Genomic DNA, 22,050 nt, shown 5'->3' with positions numbered 1-22,050 from the left:
ACTTCGTGACAAGCCCTTGAGTTTTTTTTATTTGGGAAAAGGCAGAGCATTGTGTCAGTAGGATTTTTATCAGCTGCTGCTGCAATTCAGTTAGCCAGAACCTGGAGAAATTTATTGGGAGCATGTAGGAGGGGAGAGGATCTGCACATGGCCAAATATATCCCAAGTTTAATCTTGGCAAGTGGGTATCTCCCTCGGGTCTTGTTCTGCCTGCATATTCAGATGTCTAGCTGGCAGTGGATTTGTTATGCACAGAATAGCTCACCGGCTGGAATATGCTATGTGTGGGATAAGCACAGGCTGAAATATATTGGACTGGATTTTATAAGATCTCAGCGACGAGCTTCAAAAATGGCGGCCCGCCAGTGCGGGCTGTACGCCAAAGAGCCACAGCAATCTCAAGTGTGGCGGCTCATTTAAATGGATGGGATGGGCTGCCCCCCCCCCCATCCCCCACCCCGATCACGTGGAGGGGGCAGGCTTTCCGTCCCCAGCAATGGCGTCAGCTGCCTATGCGCAGGCGCTGACGCCATTTTTAAAGGGCCGTTAGCCCTACCGGCTAATTTAAATTTTTATAGATACAATGATTTAAATTAAGTAAAAACATTTCTTTTGCCCCTCTCCCACCCCCTCCAATAACGATTAAGTTAATTATCCACCCTTTCCCCCTCAAAAACACTAACCTTCCCCCCCACCCCACCCCCAAACTGCATAAACTTTAAACTCCAACCCTTCCCCCCCCATCCCCTACATCCATGTTGTTAATTTGACCCCGTTTCCCCACCCCCCCACCCTGGTCCCCGCACTGATAAACTTACTTGCTCCCTGCTCCCCACCAGTGTTGCGCCTTGTTTCCCTGGATGGGGATCCGAAGGCGTGGGAATGCCGGCTGCCGGGCCGAAGATCATGGTGGGACATCAAGATTAATGGTAAGTATTGCAAATCTGTTAATTTACTTTATTTGCATATGGTGATTGTGCTCCCGTCCCTGAAATGCAGGGGGTGCCACCACGATGCCCCACTGCCTGCGGGAGGATTGGGCCGGCGGCGTAAAGGTCCGTGGCAGGCCTCATCTGGGGCCATCTTCAGGCACCCGCCGCCCCCTTTCCCCCACCCCCCCCCAACCCACCCCCAAACCGCCACAGATCCCGACATCGAGGGCTCCTTAAAATCCAGCTCATTATGTATGGCATCACACAGAGGCTGGAATGTGTTTATACAGGGTAACACCTGCTTAACTCAAATTTCATATTCATAGATCAGCGACAAATCATAACTAAGCGGTGAAGATTATAGGAATCAAATGTGAAGCGAACGGCTAGATAAACTTGCAAAGTGGAAATACTGCTGACTGAACAGACTCAGCTCACCTGCATGATTCTGTTCAAATAACTTCTAGAATGTTTTCTTATGATTGACAGCGAAATTAGAATGAACTTGCTCTTTGTAACTCCCAACACCTCCAGTGAAAAATTGTAGAGAGCAAAACCCCAGGGAAAGTGCTTTGAGTAATTTGTCTTTTTTGTAGAAACATCAGTACATGTTGAAGCATGAACTCTCCAGAGGTAAATTTGAAAGAAAAAACATATAACCTCCTGGATTAGTTTTGATCGCCTAAGGAGGTTGGAGAGGAATTTCCCCAGATTTCCCCCCTAAGATTGGTCTGGGTTTTTAAAATCTGGTTTTATGCATCTCCCAGGAGATCGTATGATTTTGAGCGGAGTAGAGTGTGTCTATATTGTGATATACAAGGACCAGAGGGTCTTTTTCTGCCTTTCATTGTTCATATGTTGTGAAAATGTGGAGCTGGTTTTTATATTTTCTAATGTATTATAATGCTTGCAGCAGAACACAAATTTTTAATTGAGTTTTGTGTATAAACAGTAGCAAGCAGGACTAAAAGGCCTAAAACAAAAGCACAATACTGTGGGTGCTGGAAATCTGAAATAAAAACAGAAAATGGTGAAAAGCACTCAGGAGGTCAGACAACATCAGGGGAGAGAGAAACTGTTGACATTTTAGGATGGAATACTCTCCATTTGCCTGGATGTGTGCAAACTCAACCGCACTCAAGAAGCTTGACACCATCCAGGACAAAGCAGTTTGCTTGATCGGCACCCATCCACCACTTCAAATATTCACTCCCTGCACCACCGGCATGACGTGGCTGCCATGTGTGCCATCTTCATTATGTCTGCAGCATCTCGCCAAGGCTTCTTCGGCAGCACCTAGAAGAACAAGGGCAGCAGGAACATGGGAACACCACCACCTGCAAGTTCCCCTCCAAGTCACACACCATCCTGACTTGGAACTATATCGCTGTTGCTTCATTGTTACTACGTCAAAATCCTGGAACTCCCTCCCTAACAGCACTGTGGATTTACCTAAACCACACGGACTGCAGCGGTTCAAGAAGGTGGCTGACCATCAGCTCTTCAAGGGCAATTTGGGATGTGCAGTAAATATTGGCCTTGCCAGCGACGCTCACATCCCATGAATGAATTAAAAAAAAGGTTGATGACCTTTCATCAGAACTGGAAGGAAAAGCCAGGGAAATGGAAGAGGAAGGAGAGAACAATGGGAAGGTCTGTGATGGGGTGAAGGACAGAAATGTTTAAATGACAAAAGGGAGAATGGTGGAAGGCAAAAGAGAATGGTAATGGGACAAGAAACAAAAGATGGGTCCAGAGGAGGTGTAACTGGTTACAGCAGAACCATTACTGGCACCTGCTGTCCAAAAAAAATGGGAGAAGTGGTTAGAATCATAGAATCTAAAGCACACAAATATCTTTCGTAGATTTAAGTGTGGACTTTATTAAATCCTGTTGCGGAGATATGGTGAAGAAGGAAAGATACAAACTAGTTGACCTTTTGTTAAGGTTGGTTTTTTTGATATGTTTGGTATAAAAGACCACACCCTAAACATATCGATAGTATAGAGCTGCTGTTCCTTCTTGGGTGCAGAGAATTATTTATTTACGCATGATATGTCAAGTTATTTAATCCCCTAGCAGCTGTTGGCAAGCAAAATACTATTTGTTTATTTTTCATGATCAAATTAAAATAGCACACTTAGAATCCTAGAATCTTACAGCACAAAAGGAGGCCATTTGGCTCATCGTGCCTGTACCAGCTCTTTGAATGAGCTATCCAATTAATCCCACATCTCTGCTCGTGCCCCATACCTCTGCATGCTTTTGCCCTTTAAGTATTTATCCTGTTCCCTTTTGAAAGTTAGAATTGAATCTGCTTCCACCACCCTTTCTGGCAGTGCATTCTAGATCACTTTCTGTGCGAAGATCAATTAGAAACTTCTTTCCAAATTCTTGTATTGGAGATTCACTTTAAGTAGCACCACAGGAAATCTGCTGGCACATATTTAATATTTTTGAGGTGTATCCATCATACTTACATTTATATAGCCCCTTTAATATTCCAAGGCACTTCACAGGAGCATTATAAAAAGAAAGAGTTGCTTTTCTATGAAACCTTCCATGACCTCAGGACATCCCAATGCGCTTTACAGCCAATGAAGGCCAGTTAGTCTGACATCAGTAGCAGGGAAAATGTTAGAATCTATTATTAGGGATGTGGTAACAGAGCACTTGGAAAATCACAATATGATTAGGCAGTCACCATAGTTTTATGGAAGAGACAAATCTATTAGAATTTTTGAGAGTGTAACTAGCAGGGTAGATAAGGGGGGGTGGGTACCAGGGAATGCAGAATATTTGTCTTTTCAGAAAGCATTCGATAAGGTGCTGCAGAAGAGGTTGTTACACAAATATAGTGCTCATGTTCTGATGAAACGTTAACTCTGCTTCTCTTTCCACAGATGCTGCCAGACCTGAGTATTTCCTGCAATTTCTGTTTTTATTATAAGGCCCATGGGATTGGGGGCTAATAGTATGGATTGAGGATTAGATAACAGACACAAAACCGAGTAGGAATAAACAGGTCATTTTTAGGATGACATGGTTTAGCCAGTTAAGTGCCTTAGCTATCTAGAATTATATTAATGACTTAGATGAGGGGACTGAGTATAATTCATCTAAGTTTTCTGATGATACGATACGAAAAAAGAAAGATGTAAGGAGGACACAAAGAGGCTACAAAGGAGTATAGACTGGTTAAGTGAGTGGGCAAGAATGTGGGAGATAGAGTGTGATGTGGAGAAGTATGAAATTATACATTTTTATAGGAAAAATAGAAAAGCAGAATACCCTTTAAATGGTCAGAGACTGGGAAATATTGGTATTCAGAGGGACCCGAGTGTCCTGTACATGAATCACAGAAAGTTACCAAGCTAAAGCAAGAAAATAGTGTGTTAACCTTTACTATCAAAAGATTGGAGTATAGAGTAAAGAAGTATTACTGCAATTATATAGGGCCTTGGTGAGACCACGCCTGGAGTACTGTGTACAGTTTTGGCCTCCTTGCCTTAGAGGGATTGCAATGAAGGTTCACTAGACTGATTACTGTGAAGTGTCTTGGGATGGTTTACTAGCTAAAAGATGCTATATAAATGCAAGTCCAATGTAACTTTAAAATAAGGAGTACTGCCCTCACCAGAAAGCAGACCCTGGGCGAAGATACTTTCTTTGTTGTTTTTGACAGATACATTGAGCGGTGATGTGGAAGCAGCCAAGTTAGTTTTGCTTTGGTTTCTGTCTCTTGACTGTGTGTGTTGTGGTCACAAATGTGCTCCATTTGCAAAGCCACACTGCTTCCGCCCTTGCTGTTGTTTTAGTGTCGATAATTTCATGCTTTGAGTGGTGAGTCTTTCAACTACGCAGTTTACCTTAGATGAGCATGTGCCCATGACATCTGTTGGATCGTGTGCAAAGAATTGTTTTCATCTTTCTAATTTCCTGAGATTGCCAATTAGAATATGCTTTGCACTGTGAGTGTACTTGTTTTCAAATCCCTCCATAGCCTTGGCCCTCCCTATCTTTGTAAACTCCTACAACCCTCCGAGATTTCTGCACTCCTCCAATTCTGACCACTTGAGCATCCCCGGTTTTAATTGCTCCATCGTTGCCAGGTGCTTTCAGCTGCTTAGGGCCTAAGCTCTGGAATTGCCTCCTTAAACCTCTCTACCTCTCTACCTCTCTTTCCTCCTTTAAGATATTCCTTAAAATCTACATCTATTACCAAGCTTTTGATCACCTGTTCTAATATCATATATGGCTCGATGTCAAATTTTGGCTGATAATCGCTCCTGTAAAATATGTTGGGATGTTTTATTACATTGAAGGCGCTATGTAAATGCAAGTTGTTGTTGTTTTTCTTCTTGTACCTTTCCTTTGAAAATGAGCTTGTGTGAAATGAAATTGGAGAGCATCAGTCCAGTCCCAAGTTGTGCAGGTCCAAAAGGATGAAATTGCCTTTAATTTTACCATCCCACTCAGGGACCATGGGATGCATGTTGTGGGAAATGGAAATTGTGTTCATGGACTGTTATTCTCAGTGTGGGCGGTGAGGTACTTTGGTGGGAGAATATAGAAGGAGCTTTACTTTATATTGAACCATATTGTACCTGATCTGGGAATGCGTAGAGGAAGATTTGCTGAGTCTAACCAGTGTTGTAATCGATCTGGGCAGTATAGATGGAGTTCCATTCTGTTTTTACCCTGTGCTCTACCTGACCTGAGAGTGCTTGATACTGACGCTTGATCTCTGAAAGGAGAAAATGTTTTGTTTCCTAACACTAAAACTTTGATGAGTACAAATTTCATGGGGGAACGAAGAATTGTATGAAGTCACAATGTGTGGAAGAGACTAGTGTGCAGACTCGCTTGTATGAGGAAGTGAAGGGCTGAGGAAGGTGTGACATTCCCCAGTGATGGATGCTGCTGCAACTCTACTGTTTTCTTCCTTTGCAGGTCATTCTGACGAACCAGATCACAACAAGGTTGAGTCAAAGTTGTGCTGCCAGCTCTGTGCCAGGCTCTGGGAGAAGTGATTTACTCCTGTCTGAAGGTAATGGTCACTCCCTGTGTCTTTTCCATTAACTGTACCCTGATGCCATCTTCAGTTCGTTGCCTCACAGGACAATTTCTGTGCAGCGTTATTCCTGCCCAAAAATATCTGTGTTGAAATATTTTTACAACCTTGCATTTATACAATACCTTTCATGAGTTCAGGAATACAAGGGTGGAAGTTATGTTACAGCTGTACAGTGATCTGATTAGACCCTATCTCAAGTCCTGCATTCAGTTCTGGGCACTTCACCTCAGGAAGGATATACTGGCCTTGGAGAGGTTGCAGATCAAATTCGCCTAAATGATATCGGGCTAAAACGGTTAAATTGTGAGGACAGGTTGCTTAAACTAACTTTTTATTTTCCTGAGTATAGAAGAGTATTGAGTATTTTCCTGAGTATAGAAGATTAAGGGGTGATCTAATCGAGGTGTTTAAGATGATTGATGGATTTGATAGGATTGACAGGGAGAAACTCTGGCAGGTGATATGCAAAGGGCATAACCTTAAATTTAGAGCTAGTCTGTTCAGGCTTAATATCAGGAAGCACTTCTTCACACAAGGGGTAGTGTAAAACTGGAACTCTCTCCCCCAAAAACACTGTTGATGCTGGGGGTCAATTGAAAATTTCAAAACTGAGATTGATAGATTTTTGTTGGTAAGGGTGTTAAGAGTAATATAACCAAGGTGGGTAGGTGCAGTTAAGATACAGATCAGCCATGATCTAACTGAATGGCAGAATAGACTTGAGGGACTGAATTGCCTCTCCCTGTTCCTACATTCCTACGTTCCTCACCTGAAGACACTGACTTCTGTTGTGGTCTGCCTTCATGCATGCCACATGTGAGTGCCAGTGTTTTTCACTGCAGATGGCATCACAGATGCTCCGGATTCTGCCCTCATCAGATATTCCCTGCCCCTAAACCTTCCGCAGGGTCACAAGATGGCGATCAGGAGACTGAATCCCGGCTGGTGCTCTCTTCTGCAGCCCAGGCAAGCTGAGCCAATTGTAACGTCCCAACCTGCTCCCCCAGCTACAGTTGGTTAAACCAGCAGAAACTGGGCAATGAGCCTTAGTCACCCCAGTCAGTATAACTCAGCTATGCACCATCATAAACAGCTGAGCTATCGGAGTCAATAAAAAGAACATTTCTTGCTCTCCTGAAAACACAAATCCGCCTGGGATACAGATGGTGGGCACCAGTTGCCCTCTGATATCTCGTCCAAGGCATAAATCAGGTAGCATTGTCGCCACTGAGTCAAAAGGTTGTGACTTCAAGCCCTACTCCAGAGATTTGAGCACAAAATCTAGGCTGACGCTCTCATTTCAGTACTGAGAGAGTGCTGCACTGTTGGAGGTGCTGTCTTTCAACTAAGATATTAAACCAGTGCCCTGTCAGGTGGACGTAAAAGATTGCATGACACTATTCAAAGAAGAATGTGGACTTATCCTTGGTGCCCTGGGGAATATTAATTCTTCAACCAAGGTCACTAATAAACAGACTATCTAATCATTTGTCTCATTGCTGTTTGTGGGAGCTTGCTGCATTCAAATTGGCTGACACATTTCCTACCTTACAACAGTGATTATACTTCAAAAGTGCTACATTGTCTGTAAACTGCTTTGGAACATCCTGAGGTTGTGAGCAGTCAAGATAAAAATGCAATTTCTTTATTTTTTGCTGGATCGTTCATCAAAAGATAGGACAACACGAGAGGGTTTCAGGTGCTTGTGTGTTCTTTGCATGTGTATTTAGCTTTAAAAGACTGATGAATTATCTGACAAGGAGCTTGTTTGCAAAAGGAGATGTGTGAATGCAGGCCTTCGGCTGGTTAGATTAGACAGGCTGTGTTTGAAGGATTGCTCAGCTTCTATTTAATGCTCTGTCACTGAGAGATTTACAGATATTCAACCCCCACAGGTTTACAGAGCAAGAGCTTTGCTGAATCACCTGCTTGCACCTTTATCCTTTCATTTCACTCCCATTTTATTTACAGCCTGCGTGTGTCTCAATGTCAGCTCTTGTCATAGAGTTGTACAGCACAGAAACAGGCCCTTCGGCCTATCGTGTCCGTGCGGGCCATCAAGCACCTATCTATTCTAATCCCATTTTCTAGCACTTGGCCTGTAGCCTCGTATGCTATGGCGTTTCAAGTGCTCATCTAAATACTTTTTAAATGTTGTGAGGGTTCCTGCCTCCACCACCCCCACAGTTCCAGATTCCAACCACCTTCTGGGTGAAAAAAATTTTCCTCAAATCCCCTCTAAACCTCCTGTCCCTTACCTTAAATGTATGCCCCCTGGTTATTGACGCCTCTGTTAAGGGATAAAGTTTCTTCCTGTCTATCCTATCTATGCCCCTCATAATTTTGTATACCTCAGTCAGGTCCCCCTCAGCCTTCACTGCTCTAAGAAAACAATCCTAGTCTATTCGGTCTCTCTTCATAGCTGAAATTCTCCATCCCAGGCAACATCCTGGTGAATTTCCTCTGCACCCTCTCCAGTGCAATCACATCCTTCCTATAGTGTGGTGCCCAGAACTGTACACAGTACTCCAGCTGTGGCCTAACTAGCGTTTTATACAGCTCTATCATAACCTCCCTGCTCTTATATTCTGTGTCTCGGCTAATAAAGGCAAGTATCCCACATGCCTTCCTAACCACCTTATCTACCTGTGCTGCTGCCTTCAGTGATCTATGGACAAGTACACCAAGGTCTTTCTGACCTTCTGTACTTCCTAGGGTCCTACCATGCATTGTATATTCCCTTGCCTTGTTAGTCCTTCAAAGTGCATCACCTCACATGTGTACAGTCTCTTCTGTTGGCATTTCTTCGCGGGCGAATATTTTGGGAAGGTTGTAGTCATCAGTTGCAGGCCTGCTGGTGGCTAGTCAGGCCTATCCGTGACCGGCAGATTCTCCCACAGCAGGTACAAGTGAAGGTATAGTCGCTGCTGGGGACAATTGGATCTGTCCTCTCCTCCTTTTCTCTTTCATGCTGGTTCTTTGCTCAGTGTCAAAGGTGTCTGTAGCCCTCCTGATGTAGCATCTCCAGGCATCATGATCTATGGCCTGCGCTTTCCACTGGCGATGGTCGATCTGGCGCACAAAGAGGGACTTCTTCAGGGAGTCTTGAAACGTTTGCATGGGGTCCCTCTGTTACTTTTACCAGTGGTCAGCTCTCCATACAACAAGATCTTGGGCAGGCCACTGTCTTCCATCCGGGCAACATGATCCACCCAACGCAGTTGGCTTTGCAGGAGAATGGCCTCGATGCTGGTGATGTTGGCTGTTTCCAGGGCTTCAATGTTTGAGATGCGGTCCTGCTAGCGGATCTTGAGGATGCTGCAGAGGCAGCGCTGATGAAAGCGCTCTAGAAGGCGTACATGACAGCAGTATAAGACCCATGACTCGGTGCCATACAGAAGGGTGGTGAAGACTGTGGCTTTGTAGACTTTGAGTTTGGTCTGTGCTCTGAGGCTGTGGTTGCTCCACACACATTTGTAGAGTCTGCCAAATGTACTGTTTGCTTTTGAGAGCCTATTGTCCACTTCCTTGTCTGTGGTGGCATCAAACAATTGCAGGTTGATAGGTAAATTGGCCATTATAAATTGTCACTAGTATAGGTAAGTGGTAGGGAAATATAGGGACGGTGGGGATGTTTGGTAGGAATATGGGATTAGTGTAGGATTAGTATAAATGGGTGGTTGATGTTCGGCACAGACTCGGTGGGCCGAAGGGCCTGTTTCAGTGCTGTATCTCTAATCTAAAATCTAAAGATAACGCTCCCCAAATAAGTAAATTGCTTGACGGCATTTGGCTCGGTTCCCTCGATCACAATGCTTGGTGGTCTATATTCCTCTTGGGGTGCAGGCTGATGCAGGACTTCAGTTTTCTTTAAACTGATTTTTTAGTCCAAAGAGTTGTGCCACCTCGGAAAAATGTGTTGTTATACATTGCAGATCAGACTGACTGTGGGCCAGGAGAGCACAGTCATCGGAGAAAAGAAGTTCACATATGTGTTTTTCTTGTGTCTTTGTGTGAGTCTGAAGATGCCTGAGGTTGAAAAAGCCTCCCTCAGTCCGGAAGTTTACGTAAACTCCCTCTTTAAAGTCTTCCGTTGCCTGCTGCAGCATCATGCTGAAAAAGATGGTGAATAGGGTTGGGGCCAGCACACTTCCCTGCTTCATGCCATTGGAGATATGGAAGGGACTTGAGAGGTTGCTGTTTTGTTTGACTTGTCTGTACTGATTTTCATGAAACTGCTTCACCATGGCCAGGAACCTGAGTGGGCATCCAAATTTTTCAAGGATTTTCCAAAGTCCATCTCTGCTCACAATGTCAAAAAATTGGTGAGGTCGACAAAAGTGACATACAGGCCTTTGTTTTGCTCACAAAACTTTTCTTGTAATTGTGTGCAACTGAGTGCAAATACCATGTCTGTGGTGCCTCTGTTTGCTCTGAAACCACACTGGCTCTCTGGGAGGTTTTCTTCCGCAGTGATAGGCACAAGCCTGTTCAGAAGTGTTCTAGCCAGGATTTTCCCAGCAATAGAAAGGAGGGTGATCCCACGGTAGTTGGAGCAATCTGATTTTTTTCCTTTATTTTTGTACAAGGCGATGATAACGGCATCACGAAGATCCCAGGGAATCCTACCCTGTTCCCAGCAGGCCGTGAAAAACTCATGGAGCTTGGTGTATAGGGCAGGGCCACCATGCTTCAAGGCTTCGGGTGGAATTCCATCAACTCCAGGGGCTTTGTTCTTCATCTGGTTGATGACGGTCATAGTTTCCTCCAGAGTTGGGCTCTCATCCCGTTCTTTTTTTACAGGCTGTTGTTGGATGCGGTTGATGGCAGTATCATGTACTGTGCACTTGGCGCTGAAGAGAGTTTCAAAGTGCTCTGACCAGCGATCCAGGACTTACTCCTTGTCAGTGTGTAATGTCTTGCCATCGGCGCTCCTCAAGGGGATTTGGGTATCATATGCTGGTCCATGGACAGATTTTAGTGCCTTATAGAAACTTATGTCGCCAGTATTAGAGTACAGTTGTTTTTTTCCACAAGTGCAATCCACCAATCATTTTGGATGTCCCTCAGTTTACATTGAAGGGTGCTGCATGCTTGACGATAGGCTGTCTTTTTCTCTTGGCTTCCTGGCTGAGCCAGGTGAGCCTGATGAGCTGATCTTTTTATTTTTAGCAGAACTTGAATTTCCTTGTCATTTTCATCAAACCAGTCCCTATTCTTCTTGGTGCTGGGTCTGATGACCTCGTTGGAAGTATCCAGTACCTCAGCTTTGATGTGTTCCCAGAGTTCTTCTGGAGTGGAATCAGCAGTGAGATCAGGGTGTTCCAGTCTGGTCGGTAAGGTTGCTTGATATCTATCTCTGCAAGATGTTGAGATCATAATAGGGTCGGCACAGTGGCGCAGTGGTTAGCACCGCAGCCTCACAGCTCCAGCAACCCGGGTTCAGTTCTGGGTACTGCCTGTGCGGAGTTTGCAAGTTCTCCCTGTGACCGCATGGGTTTCCTCTGGGTGCTCCGGTTTCCTCCCACATGCCAAAGACTTGCAGGTTGATAGGTTAATTGGCCATTATAAATTGCCCCTAGTATAGGTAGATGGTAGGGAAATATAGGGACAGGTGGGGATGTGGTAGGAATATGGAATTAGTGTAGGGTTAATATAAATGGGTGGTTGATGGTCGGCACAGACTCGGTGGGCCGAAGGGCCTGTTTCAGTGCTGTATCTGTAAATAAATAAATAAATGTTCTAGTCTACTCTGTTAGGTTGCTGACTTGAAATTTCTTTGATGGGTTGTCTCTAAGCCTGTTCTTGGGCTTAGACTTGAAGCGGAAGTTCAGCTTTGAACAAATGAGCCGGTGGTCTGTATGACAGTCAGCAGTAGGCATGACTCTAGTATGTAGGACGTCCTTTAGGTCACACTGGCACACCAAGATGTAATCTATCAGGTGCCAGTGTTTAGAGCGGGGATGCATCCATGTGGTCTTGAAGCGATCTTTTTGTTGAAAGAAGGTGTTGGTTATGGACAGCTGCTTTTCTGCACAGAGTTCCAAGAGTAAACAGTGTATAGTACACACTGGGTAAAAGGGTACGATTCACTCCCGTCTGGTACCATTATACTTATTATCAGCTCTTGTACATGCACCATACACACCAAACAAGCTGATTGGCTTCTGTCTGCTGCTGTATATCGAAGGCCCTAGAATTAAATGTTCAGTCGCTGGCCTGGGAGACAAACCTGGTCTGTTTCTTAACTTCAAGCAGCAACTTTAAAAAAAAAATCAGGAGTTGCTTGTCAGGCTCGGAAATCCCTGCTGAAAGACACAAATAGTCTGCTGCAGGGATTGAGGCAGCCTCTCACTTCCAGCACTCCCCTCCCATCAGGACCTGTCTCGATCATTCACTGTTGTCTATGTAAAGTGCGTGTTTCTTTTTATATATTAGTATTTTTCAGCTCCTATATTGCATATATTTACAGAACACAGAAAGGGATCAGCTCACTCCCATCTGGTACTGGATGATTTGTGTGCGTCTTTCTGCTCTTGTACATATTGTCCATCTGGTACTGTGTGGCCCCTTTACCTCTGACCCATGGGCACTGTAAAGTGGGCAAATTGCCAACTCACAGCAGTAGAGGAGTCAACCCAGTAAAATCCCAGTTGATGAAAGGTCGCACAAACCCAACTCTGAGTGAGCTTTACAAGTGGCCTGTTTTTCCCTGATTCCATAGGTGTGGAATTAACCTGGCAGGTCCTGTCTGACCTGAAATTCTGGATCACATCCTCTTTAGCCTTAAAGAGAGTGACAAAAGATCAATCATCTCTTGCTATCAACACGTGCTTTAAGAGCCTGTCAATCTCACAGATATGTGACTGGAGGACTTTTGTTAATTGCAGTAGCTAATCTGATACCTGACCTGACCATGTGTGATTCGTCCATTCTCTTTCTAATCCCGATTGCAATCCATACATTATGGTTTAACAGTTTATGATGATTGCTGGGCGGTTTGTGCTGGTGTTGTGTGTTATACAGTCTGAGCTGAAATCAAAGAAGCTCCTCTGCTTTAAATGCCGAGATAATAAGTTGATGACTGCAAGCATTGAGTTTCCACGTGGGTGTATGAGTGAAGGGTGAAGCTGGGAGTCATAGATCATCTGTCAGAGTACAGGCTGGTGTTTTACTGGTAGATACGTTAACAGCTGAAATCGGAGTTCCTGTCTGTGAGGTTGACACGAATGTTCCTGAGGTAACATTTCAGCTGAGTCTATTGTAGAACAGTCCACCAATGCAAATTACAAATCACCAAGCAGAGTGGAGTGAACCTCCCAGAAGGAAAAACTCTCTGTCCCATCTTTGGCCTCTTGGCCCTTTGCCTGAGGATGGAATTTCATCCAGGTGAAAAATGTTGCCCACGGAGGAGTTGGTTGGGGAAGGATACTGACAGCTTGCGGGCCAGGAATTGTTCAGACATGGAGAACAGCTCCTATTGCTGCCAGTGCTTGATTGAGTGAGGGAGGGGACAGGGGCGAGGATGTAAAGATGTACACAAGGCAATGGAGTTTTTCAACTCACTTCAGCTTCTTATTGATAGCATGCATTGAAAATACCACAATCGTAATCATTTGTTCGTCAAATAAGAAGTGGAATTATTACTTTAAGAGCTCCAAGCTCACTTCCTCAAACTATCAGATTGACCATCTTGCAATGTAGTCAGTATTCTAGAAGATGCTTTAGGCCCCAATAATGTTGCCACGCTTAGACAAAAGTAAAAAAGGACCGAGTGTACAATGGAGCCGACATAGGATCAGCGATTCTGGGCTGACACTTGGCATAATAGTGAAATTCTGAACAACTGTCGATCCCATATGGAATAATCATTGTCCCAGATTTCACCCCTTCACATTTAATCACTGTCACCCCATTATATTTAATCACTGTCACCCCATCACATTTAATCACTGTCACCCCATCACATTTAATCAGTCACCCCATCACATTTAATCACCGTCATTCTCCATGCTTAATCACTGTCACCCCATCGCATTTAATCACCGTCATTCTCCATGCTTAATCACTGTCACCCCATCGCATTTAATCACCGTCATCCTCCACATTTAAGCACCGTCACCCCATTATATTTAATCACTGTCACCCCATCACATTTAATCATTGTCACCCCACTATATTTAATCACCGTTACCCCATCGCATTTAATCACCGTCACCCTCCACGTTTAAGCAGCGTCACCCCACTATATTTAATCACCGTTACCCCATCGCATTTAATCATTGTCACCCCACTATATTTAATCACCGTTACCCCATTGCATTTAATCACTGTCACCCCATTATGTTTAATCACTGTCACCCCATCACATTTAATCATTGTCACCCCACTATATTCAATCACCATCACCCTCCACATTTAATCACCGTCACCCCATCGCATTTAATCACCGTCATCCTCGACATTTAAGCACCGTCACCCCATTATATTTAATCACTGTCACCCAATCACATTTAATCATTGTCACCCCACTATATTTAATCACCGTTACCCCATTGCATTTAATCACTGTCACCCTCCACATTTAAGCACCGTCACCCCATTGCATTTAATCACCGTTACCCCATCGCATTTAATCACCGTCACCCTCCACATTTAATCACTGTCACCCCATTATATTTAATCACTGTCACTCCATTATAATTAATCACCGTTACCCCATCGCATTTAATCACCGTCACCCTCCACATTTAATCACTGTCACCCCATTATATTTAATCACTGTCACCCCATCACATTTAATCACTGTCACCCCATTATATTTAATCACTGTCACTCCATTATAATTAATCACCGTTACCCCATCGCATTTAATCACCGTCACCCTCCACATTTAATCACTGTCACCCCATTATATTTAATCACTGTCACCCCATCACATTTAATCACTGTCACCCCATTATATTTAATCACTGTCACCCCATTATATTTAATCACTGTCACTCCATTATAATTAATCACCGTTACCCCATCGCATTTAATCACCGTCACCCTCCACATTTAATCACTGTCACCCCATTATATTTAATCACTGTCACCCCATTATAATTAATCACTGTCACCCCATTATATTTAATCACTGTCACCCCATCGCATTTAATCACCGTCACCCTCCACATTTAATCACTGTCACCCCATTATATTTAATCACTGTCACCCCATCGCATTTAATCACCGTCACCCTCCACATTTAATCACTGTCACCCCATTATATTTAATCACTGTCACCCCATTATAATTAATCACCGTTACCCCATCGCATTTAATCACCGTCACCCTCCACATTTAATCACTGTCACCCCATTATAATTAATCACCGTTACCCCATCGCATTTAATCACCGTCACCCTCCACATTTAATCACTGTCACCCCATTATATTTAATCACTGTCACCCCATTATAATTAATCACTGTCACCCCATTATATTTAATCACTGTCACCCCATTATAATTAATCACTGTCACCCCATTATAATTAATCACCGTTACCCCATCGCATTTAATCACCGTCACCCTCCACATTTAATCACTGTCACCCCATTATATTTAATCACTGTCACCCCATTATAATTAATCACTGTCACCCCATTATATTTAATCACTGTCACCCCATTATAATTAATCACTGTCACCCCATTATAATTAATCACCGTTACCCCATCGCATTTAATCACCGTCACCCTCCACATTTAATCACTGTCACCCCATTATATTTAATCACTGTCACCCCATTATATTTAATCACTGTCACCCCATTATAATTAATCACTGTCACCCCATTATAATTAATCACTGTCACCCCATTATATTTAATCACTGTCACCCCATTATAATTAATCACTGTCACCCCATTATATTTAATCACCGTCACCCCATTATATTTAATCACCGTCACCCCATTATATTTAATCACTGTCACCCCATTATATTTAATCACTGTCACCCCATTATAATTAATCACTGTCACCCCATTATAATTAATCACTGTCACCCCATTATATTTAATCACTGTCACCCCATTATAATTAATCACTGTCACCCCATTATAATTAATCACTGTCACCCCATTATATTTAATCACTGTCACCCCATTATAATTAATCACTGTCACCCCATTATATTTAATCACCGTCACCCCATTATATTTAATCACCGTCACCCCATTATATTTAATCACTGTCACCCCATTATATTTAATCACTGTCACCCCATTATAATTAATCACTGTCACCCCATTATAATTAATCACTGTCACCCCATTATATTTAATCACTGTCACCCCATTATATTTAATCACCGTCACCCCATTATATTTAATCACCGTCACCCCATTATAATTAATCACTGTCACCCCATTATAATTAATCACTGTCACCCCATTATATTTAATCACCGTCACCCCATTATATTTAATCACCGTCACCCCATTATAATTAATCACTGTCACCCCATTATAATTAATCACTGTCACCCCATTATAATTAATCACTGTCACCCCATTATATTTAATCACCGTCACCCCATTATATTTAATCACCGTCACCCCATTATATTTAATCACCGTCACCCCATTATAATTAATCACTGTCACCCCATTATAATTAATCACTGTCACCCCATTATATTTAATCACCGTCACCCCATTATATTTAATCACCGTCACCCCATTATATTTAATCACCGTCACCCCATTATAATTAATCACTGTCACCCCATTATAATTAATCACTGTCACCCCATTATAATTAATCACTGTCACCCCATTATATTTAATCACTGTCACCCCATTATAATTAATCACTGTCACCCCATTATATTTAATCACTGTCACCCCATTATAATTAATCACTGTCACCCCATTATATTTAATCACTGTCACCCCATTATAATTAATCACTGTCACCCCATTATATTTAATCACTGTCACCCCATTATAATTAATCACTGTCACCCCATTATATTTAATCACTGTCACCCCATTATAATTAATCACTGTCACCCCATTATATTTAATCACTGTCACCCCATTATAATTAATCACTGTCACCCCATTATATTTAATCACTGTCACCCCATTATAATTAATCACTGTCACCCCATTATATTTAATCACTGTCACCCCATTATATTTAATCACTGTCACCCCATTATATTTAATCACCGTCACCCCATTATAATTAATCACTGTCACCCCATTATATTTAATCACTGTCACCCCATTATAATTAATCACTGTCACCCCATTATATTTAATCACTGTCACCCCATTATATTTAATCACTGTCACCCCATTATATTTAATCACTGTCACCCCATTATAATTAATCACTGTCACCCCATTATAATTAATCACTGTCACCCCATTATATTTAATCACTGTCACCCCATTATAATTAATCACTGTCACCCCATTATATTTAATCACTGTCACCCCATTATATTTAATCACTGTCACCCCATTATATTTAATCACTGTCACCCCATTATAATTAATCACTGTCACCTCATTATAATTAATCACTGTCACCCCATTATATTTAATCACTGTCACCCCATTATAATTAATCACTGTCACCCCATTATATTTAATCACTGTCACCCCATTATAATTAATCACTGTCACCTCATTATAATTAATCACTGTCACCCCATTATATTTAATCACTGTCACCCCATTATATTTAATCACTGTCACCCCATTATAATTAATCACTGTCACCCCATTATATTTAATCACTGTCACCCCATTATAATTAATCACTGTCACCCCATTATATTTAATCACTGTCACCCCATTATAATTAATCACTGTCACCCCATTATATTTAATCACTGTCACCCCATTATAATTAATCACTGTCACCCCATTATATTTAATCACTGTCACCCCATTATAATTAATCACTGTCACCCCATTATATTTAATCACCGTCACCCCATTATAATTAATCACTGTCACCCCATTATATTTAATCACTGTCACCCCATTATAATTAATCACTGTCACCTCATTATAATTAATCACTGTCACCCCATTATATTTAATCACTGTCACCCCATTATATTTAATCACTGTCACCCCATTATAATTAATCACTGTCACCCCATTATATTTAATCACTGTCACCCCATTATAATTAATCACTGTCACCCCATTATATTTAATCACTGTCACCCCATTATAATTAATCACTGTCACCCCATTATATTTAATCACCGTTACCCCATCGCATTTAATCACCGTCACCCTCCACATTTAATCACTGTCACCCCATTATATTTAATCACTGTCACCCCATTATAATTAATCACTGTCACCCCATCACATTTAATCACTGTCACCCCATCACATTTAATCACTGTCACCCCATCACATTTAATCACTGTCACCCCATCACATTTAATCACTGTCACCCCATTATATTTAATCACCGTCACCCTCCACATTTAATCACCGTCACCCTCCACATTTAATCACTGTCACCCCATTATATTTAATCACCGTTACCCCATCGCATTTAATCACTGTCACCCTCCACATTTAATCACTGTCACCCCATTTTATTTAATCACTGTCACCCCATTATAATTAATTACTGTCACCCCATCACATTTAATCACTGTCACCCCATTATATTTAATCACTGTCACCCTCCACATTTAATCACTGTCACCCCATTGCATTTAATCACCGTTACCCCATCGCATTTAATCACCGTCACCCTCCACATTTAATCACTGTCACCCCATTATAATTAATCACTGTCACCCCATCACATTTAATCACTGTCACCCCATCGCATTTAATCACTGTCACCCTCCACATTTAATCACTGTCACCCCATCGCATTTAATCACCGTCACCCTCCACATTTAATCACTGTCACCCCATTATATTTAATCACTGTCACCCTCCACATTTAATCACTGTCACCCCATTATATTTAATCACTGTCACCCCATTATATTTAATCACCGTCACCCCATCACATTTAATCACCGTCACCCTCCACATTTAATCACTGTCACCCCATTATATTTAATCACTGTCACCCTCCACATTTAATCACTGTCACCCCATTGCATTTAATCACCGTTACCCCATCGCATTTAATCACCGTCACCCTCCACATTTAATCACTGTCACCCCATTGCATTTAATCACCGTTACCCCATCGCATTTAATCACCGTCACCCTCCACATTTAATCACTGTCACCCCATTATATTTAATCACTGTCACCCCATCACATTTAATCACTGTCACCCCATTATATTTAATCACTGTCACCCCATCACATTTAATCACTGTCACCCCATTATATTTAATCACTGTCACCCCATCACATTTAATCACTGTCACCCCATTATATTTAATCACTGTCACTCTCCACATTTAATCACTGTCACCCCATTGCATTTAATCACCGTTACCCCATCGCATTTAATCACCGTCACCCTCCACATTTAATCACTGTCACCCCATTGCATTTAATCACCGTTACCCCATCGCATTTAATCACCGTCACCCTCCACATTTAATCACTGTCACCCCATTATATTTAATCACTGTCACCCCATCACATTTAATCACTGTCACCCCATTATATTTAATCACTGTCACCCCATCACATTTAATCACTGTCACCCCACTATATTTAATCACCGTTACCCCATCGCATTTAATCACCGTCACCCTCCACATTTAATCACCGTCACCCTCCACATTTAATCACCGTCACCCCATTATATTTAATCACTGTCACCCCATCACATTTAATCATTGTCACCCCACTATATTTAATCACCGTTACCCCATCGCATTTAATCACCGTCACCCTCCACATTTAATCACCGTCATTCTCCATGCTTAATCACCGTCACCCCATCGCATTTAATCACCGTCACCCTCCACATTTAATCACCGTCACCCATCACAGGTGTGTTGTGAGGAAGATGCAAAGCGGCTTCAATGGGGATTTGGAAAGACTTAGTGAGTGGGCAAGAATGTGGCAGATGGAATATAATGTGGAAAAATGTGAGGTTATCCACTTTGGTAGGAGGAGCAGATGTGCAGAGTATTTCTTAAATGGTAAGAGATTAGAAAGTGTAGATGTACAAAGGGACCTGGGTGTCCTTTTCATTAAATCACTGAAAACTAATATGCAGGTGCAGCAAGTAATTAAGAAGGCTAATGGTATGTTAGCCTTTATCGCAAAAGGATTTGAGTACAAGAGTAGTGAAGTCTTGCTTCAATTGTATAGAACCTTGGTTAGACCGCACCTGGAGTACTGTGTGCCGTTTTGGTACCCTTTCCTCAGGAAGGATATTATTGCTATTGAGGGAGTACAACAATTATTCACCAGACTTGTTCTTGGGATGGCGGGACTGTCCTTTGGAGAGAGATTGGGGAAACTGGGCCTGTATTCTCTAGAGTTTCAAAGAATGAGAAGTGATCTCATTGAAACCTACAAAATATTTAAAAGGATAGACAATGTAGATGCAGTTAAGATGTTTCCCCCGTTTGGGAAGTTGAGAAACAGGGGACACAATCTCAAAATAAGGAGGAAGCCACTTGGGACCGAGATGAGGAGAAATCTGTTGACTCAGAAGGTTGTGAATCTTTGGAATTTTCTACCCCAAAGGGCTGTTTAAGCTTACTCACTAAATATATTTAAAGCAGAGATTGACAGATTTCTAAATACCAATGACATAAGGGGATATGAGGATAGTGTGGGAAAAAAGCATTGAAGTGGATGATCAGCCGTGATCTTAATGAATGGTGGAGCAGGCTCGATGGGCTTAAATGACCTACTCCTGCTCCTGTGTTCCATAGGACATGAGATAATGTGGAATGTAAAAAGGCCATTCACCATAATGCTTCCAAGAGACTAGGTATAAACTTCCCTGTCAGAGACTTCCCCAATTCATTAATCTCCTCTGGAAGGTGATTAAGAGGGAGAGAACTCCAACCTATCTCTGTAACCTCCTCCAGTCCTTCACCCTCCGAAGGGTGAAGGACAGCAGATGCATGGGAACACCAGCACCTGCAAGTTCCCTCCAAGCCACACACCATCCTGACTTGGAACTATATAGCCATTCCTTCAGTGTCGCTGGATCAAAATCCTGGAACTCCTAACAGCACTGTTGGTGTACCTAAATCACATGGACTGCAGCAGTTCAGGAAGGCAGCTCACCACCACCTTCTCAAGGGCAATTTGGAATTGGAAATAAATGCAGTGCCCCCATCCCATGAATGAATATTTAAAAAAATTAATCACTCCATCATTGACAGCTGTGCCTTCAGCTCCAAGCTCCTCAGCTCTGGACTTCTCTCCCTAAGCCGCTCCGTCTCTCTGCCTCTCTCTCCTCCTTTCAAGACGTTCCCTAAAACTTACCTCTTGGAACAAGCTTTAGTCGCCTGTTCTAATATCTGCTTGTGCAGGTCTGTGTCAGATGTTGCCTGGTAATGCTCCTGTGATGCACCTTGGGATGTTTTGCTGTGTTAAAGGCACTATATAACTGCAAGTTGTTGTTGAAATATATATCTCCTACTGTAAATAATCGAACCAAACCTTCAGGATCGTTACCATTGCAAGCTGAATTAATCAGCCTCAATTGATTGGGTTCCACAGGTCCTCTTCACTAGTTCCCTACAACACTGGAGTCACAGCATTCTGCACAATGGTAGATTGATTATGCCAGTAAGCTTCAGTGCTGTGATTTCTTCCTGTCTCTCATCTCCTGTGGCAGTCCTACTGGCACCAGCAGACTTCCGGTATCCATTTACCACTTCTGAGTCTAGACAATAAGTGACTGCAGGTTTTTTGACTATACTAGCATCACAACCAAGCTCAATCCGGTTCTAACACAACACTGTTGGAGCCATTGGATAGTGAATCCTGCTGATTCTCCATCCCCTGTTTAATCTCCATCAGGGACGCAGTTCCAGCTCCTTGGAAAGGAGCCTTTAGGGAAGAG

The 22,050-nt window shown here is 42.5% G+C and overlaps 1 protein-coding gene across 3 annotated transcripts in view; it reads left to right on the top strand.

Annotated features, from left to right (window-relative positions):
* Positions 1 to 22,050, top strand: part of rad51b (RAD51 paralog B) — a 694,153-nt gene that overhangs the window by 364,741 nt on the left and 307,362 nt on the right. For all 3 annotated transcript variants that reach the window (XM_068039630.1, XM_068039632.1, XM_068039633.1), the window contains one exon: positions 5,886 to 5,982. In XM_068039630.1, coding sequence (XP_067895731.1) covers positions 5,886 to 5,982 — 97 coding nt within the window. The remainder of the gene's footprint in view (positions 1 to 5,885; positions 5,983 to 22,050) is intronic.

This window comes from Heterodontus francisci, chromosome 9, assembly GCF_036365525.1.
Source record: "Heterodontus francisci isolate sHetFra1 chromosome 9, sHetFra1.hap1, whole genome shotgun sequence".
Taxonomy (NCBI): Eukaryota; Metazoa; Chordata; class Chondrichthyes; order Heterodontiformes; family Heterodontidae; genus Heterodontus; species Heterodontus francisci.
This window is presented reverse-complemented; position numbering and strand designations above follow the sequence as displayed.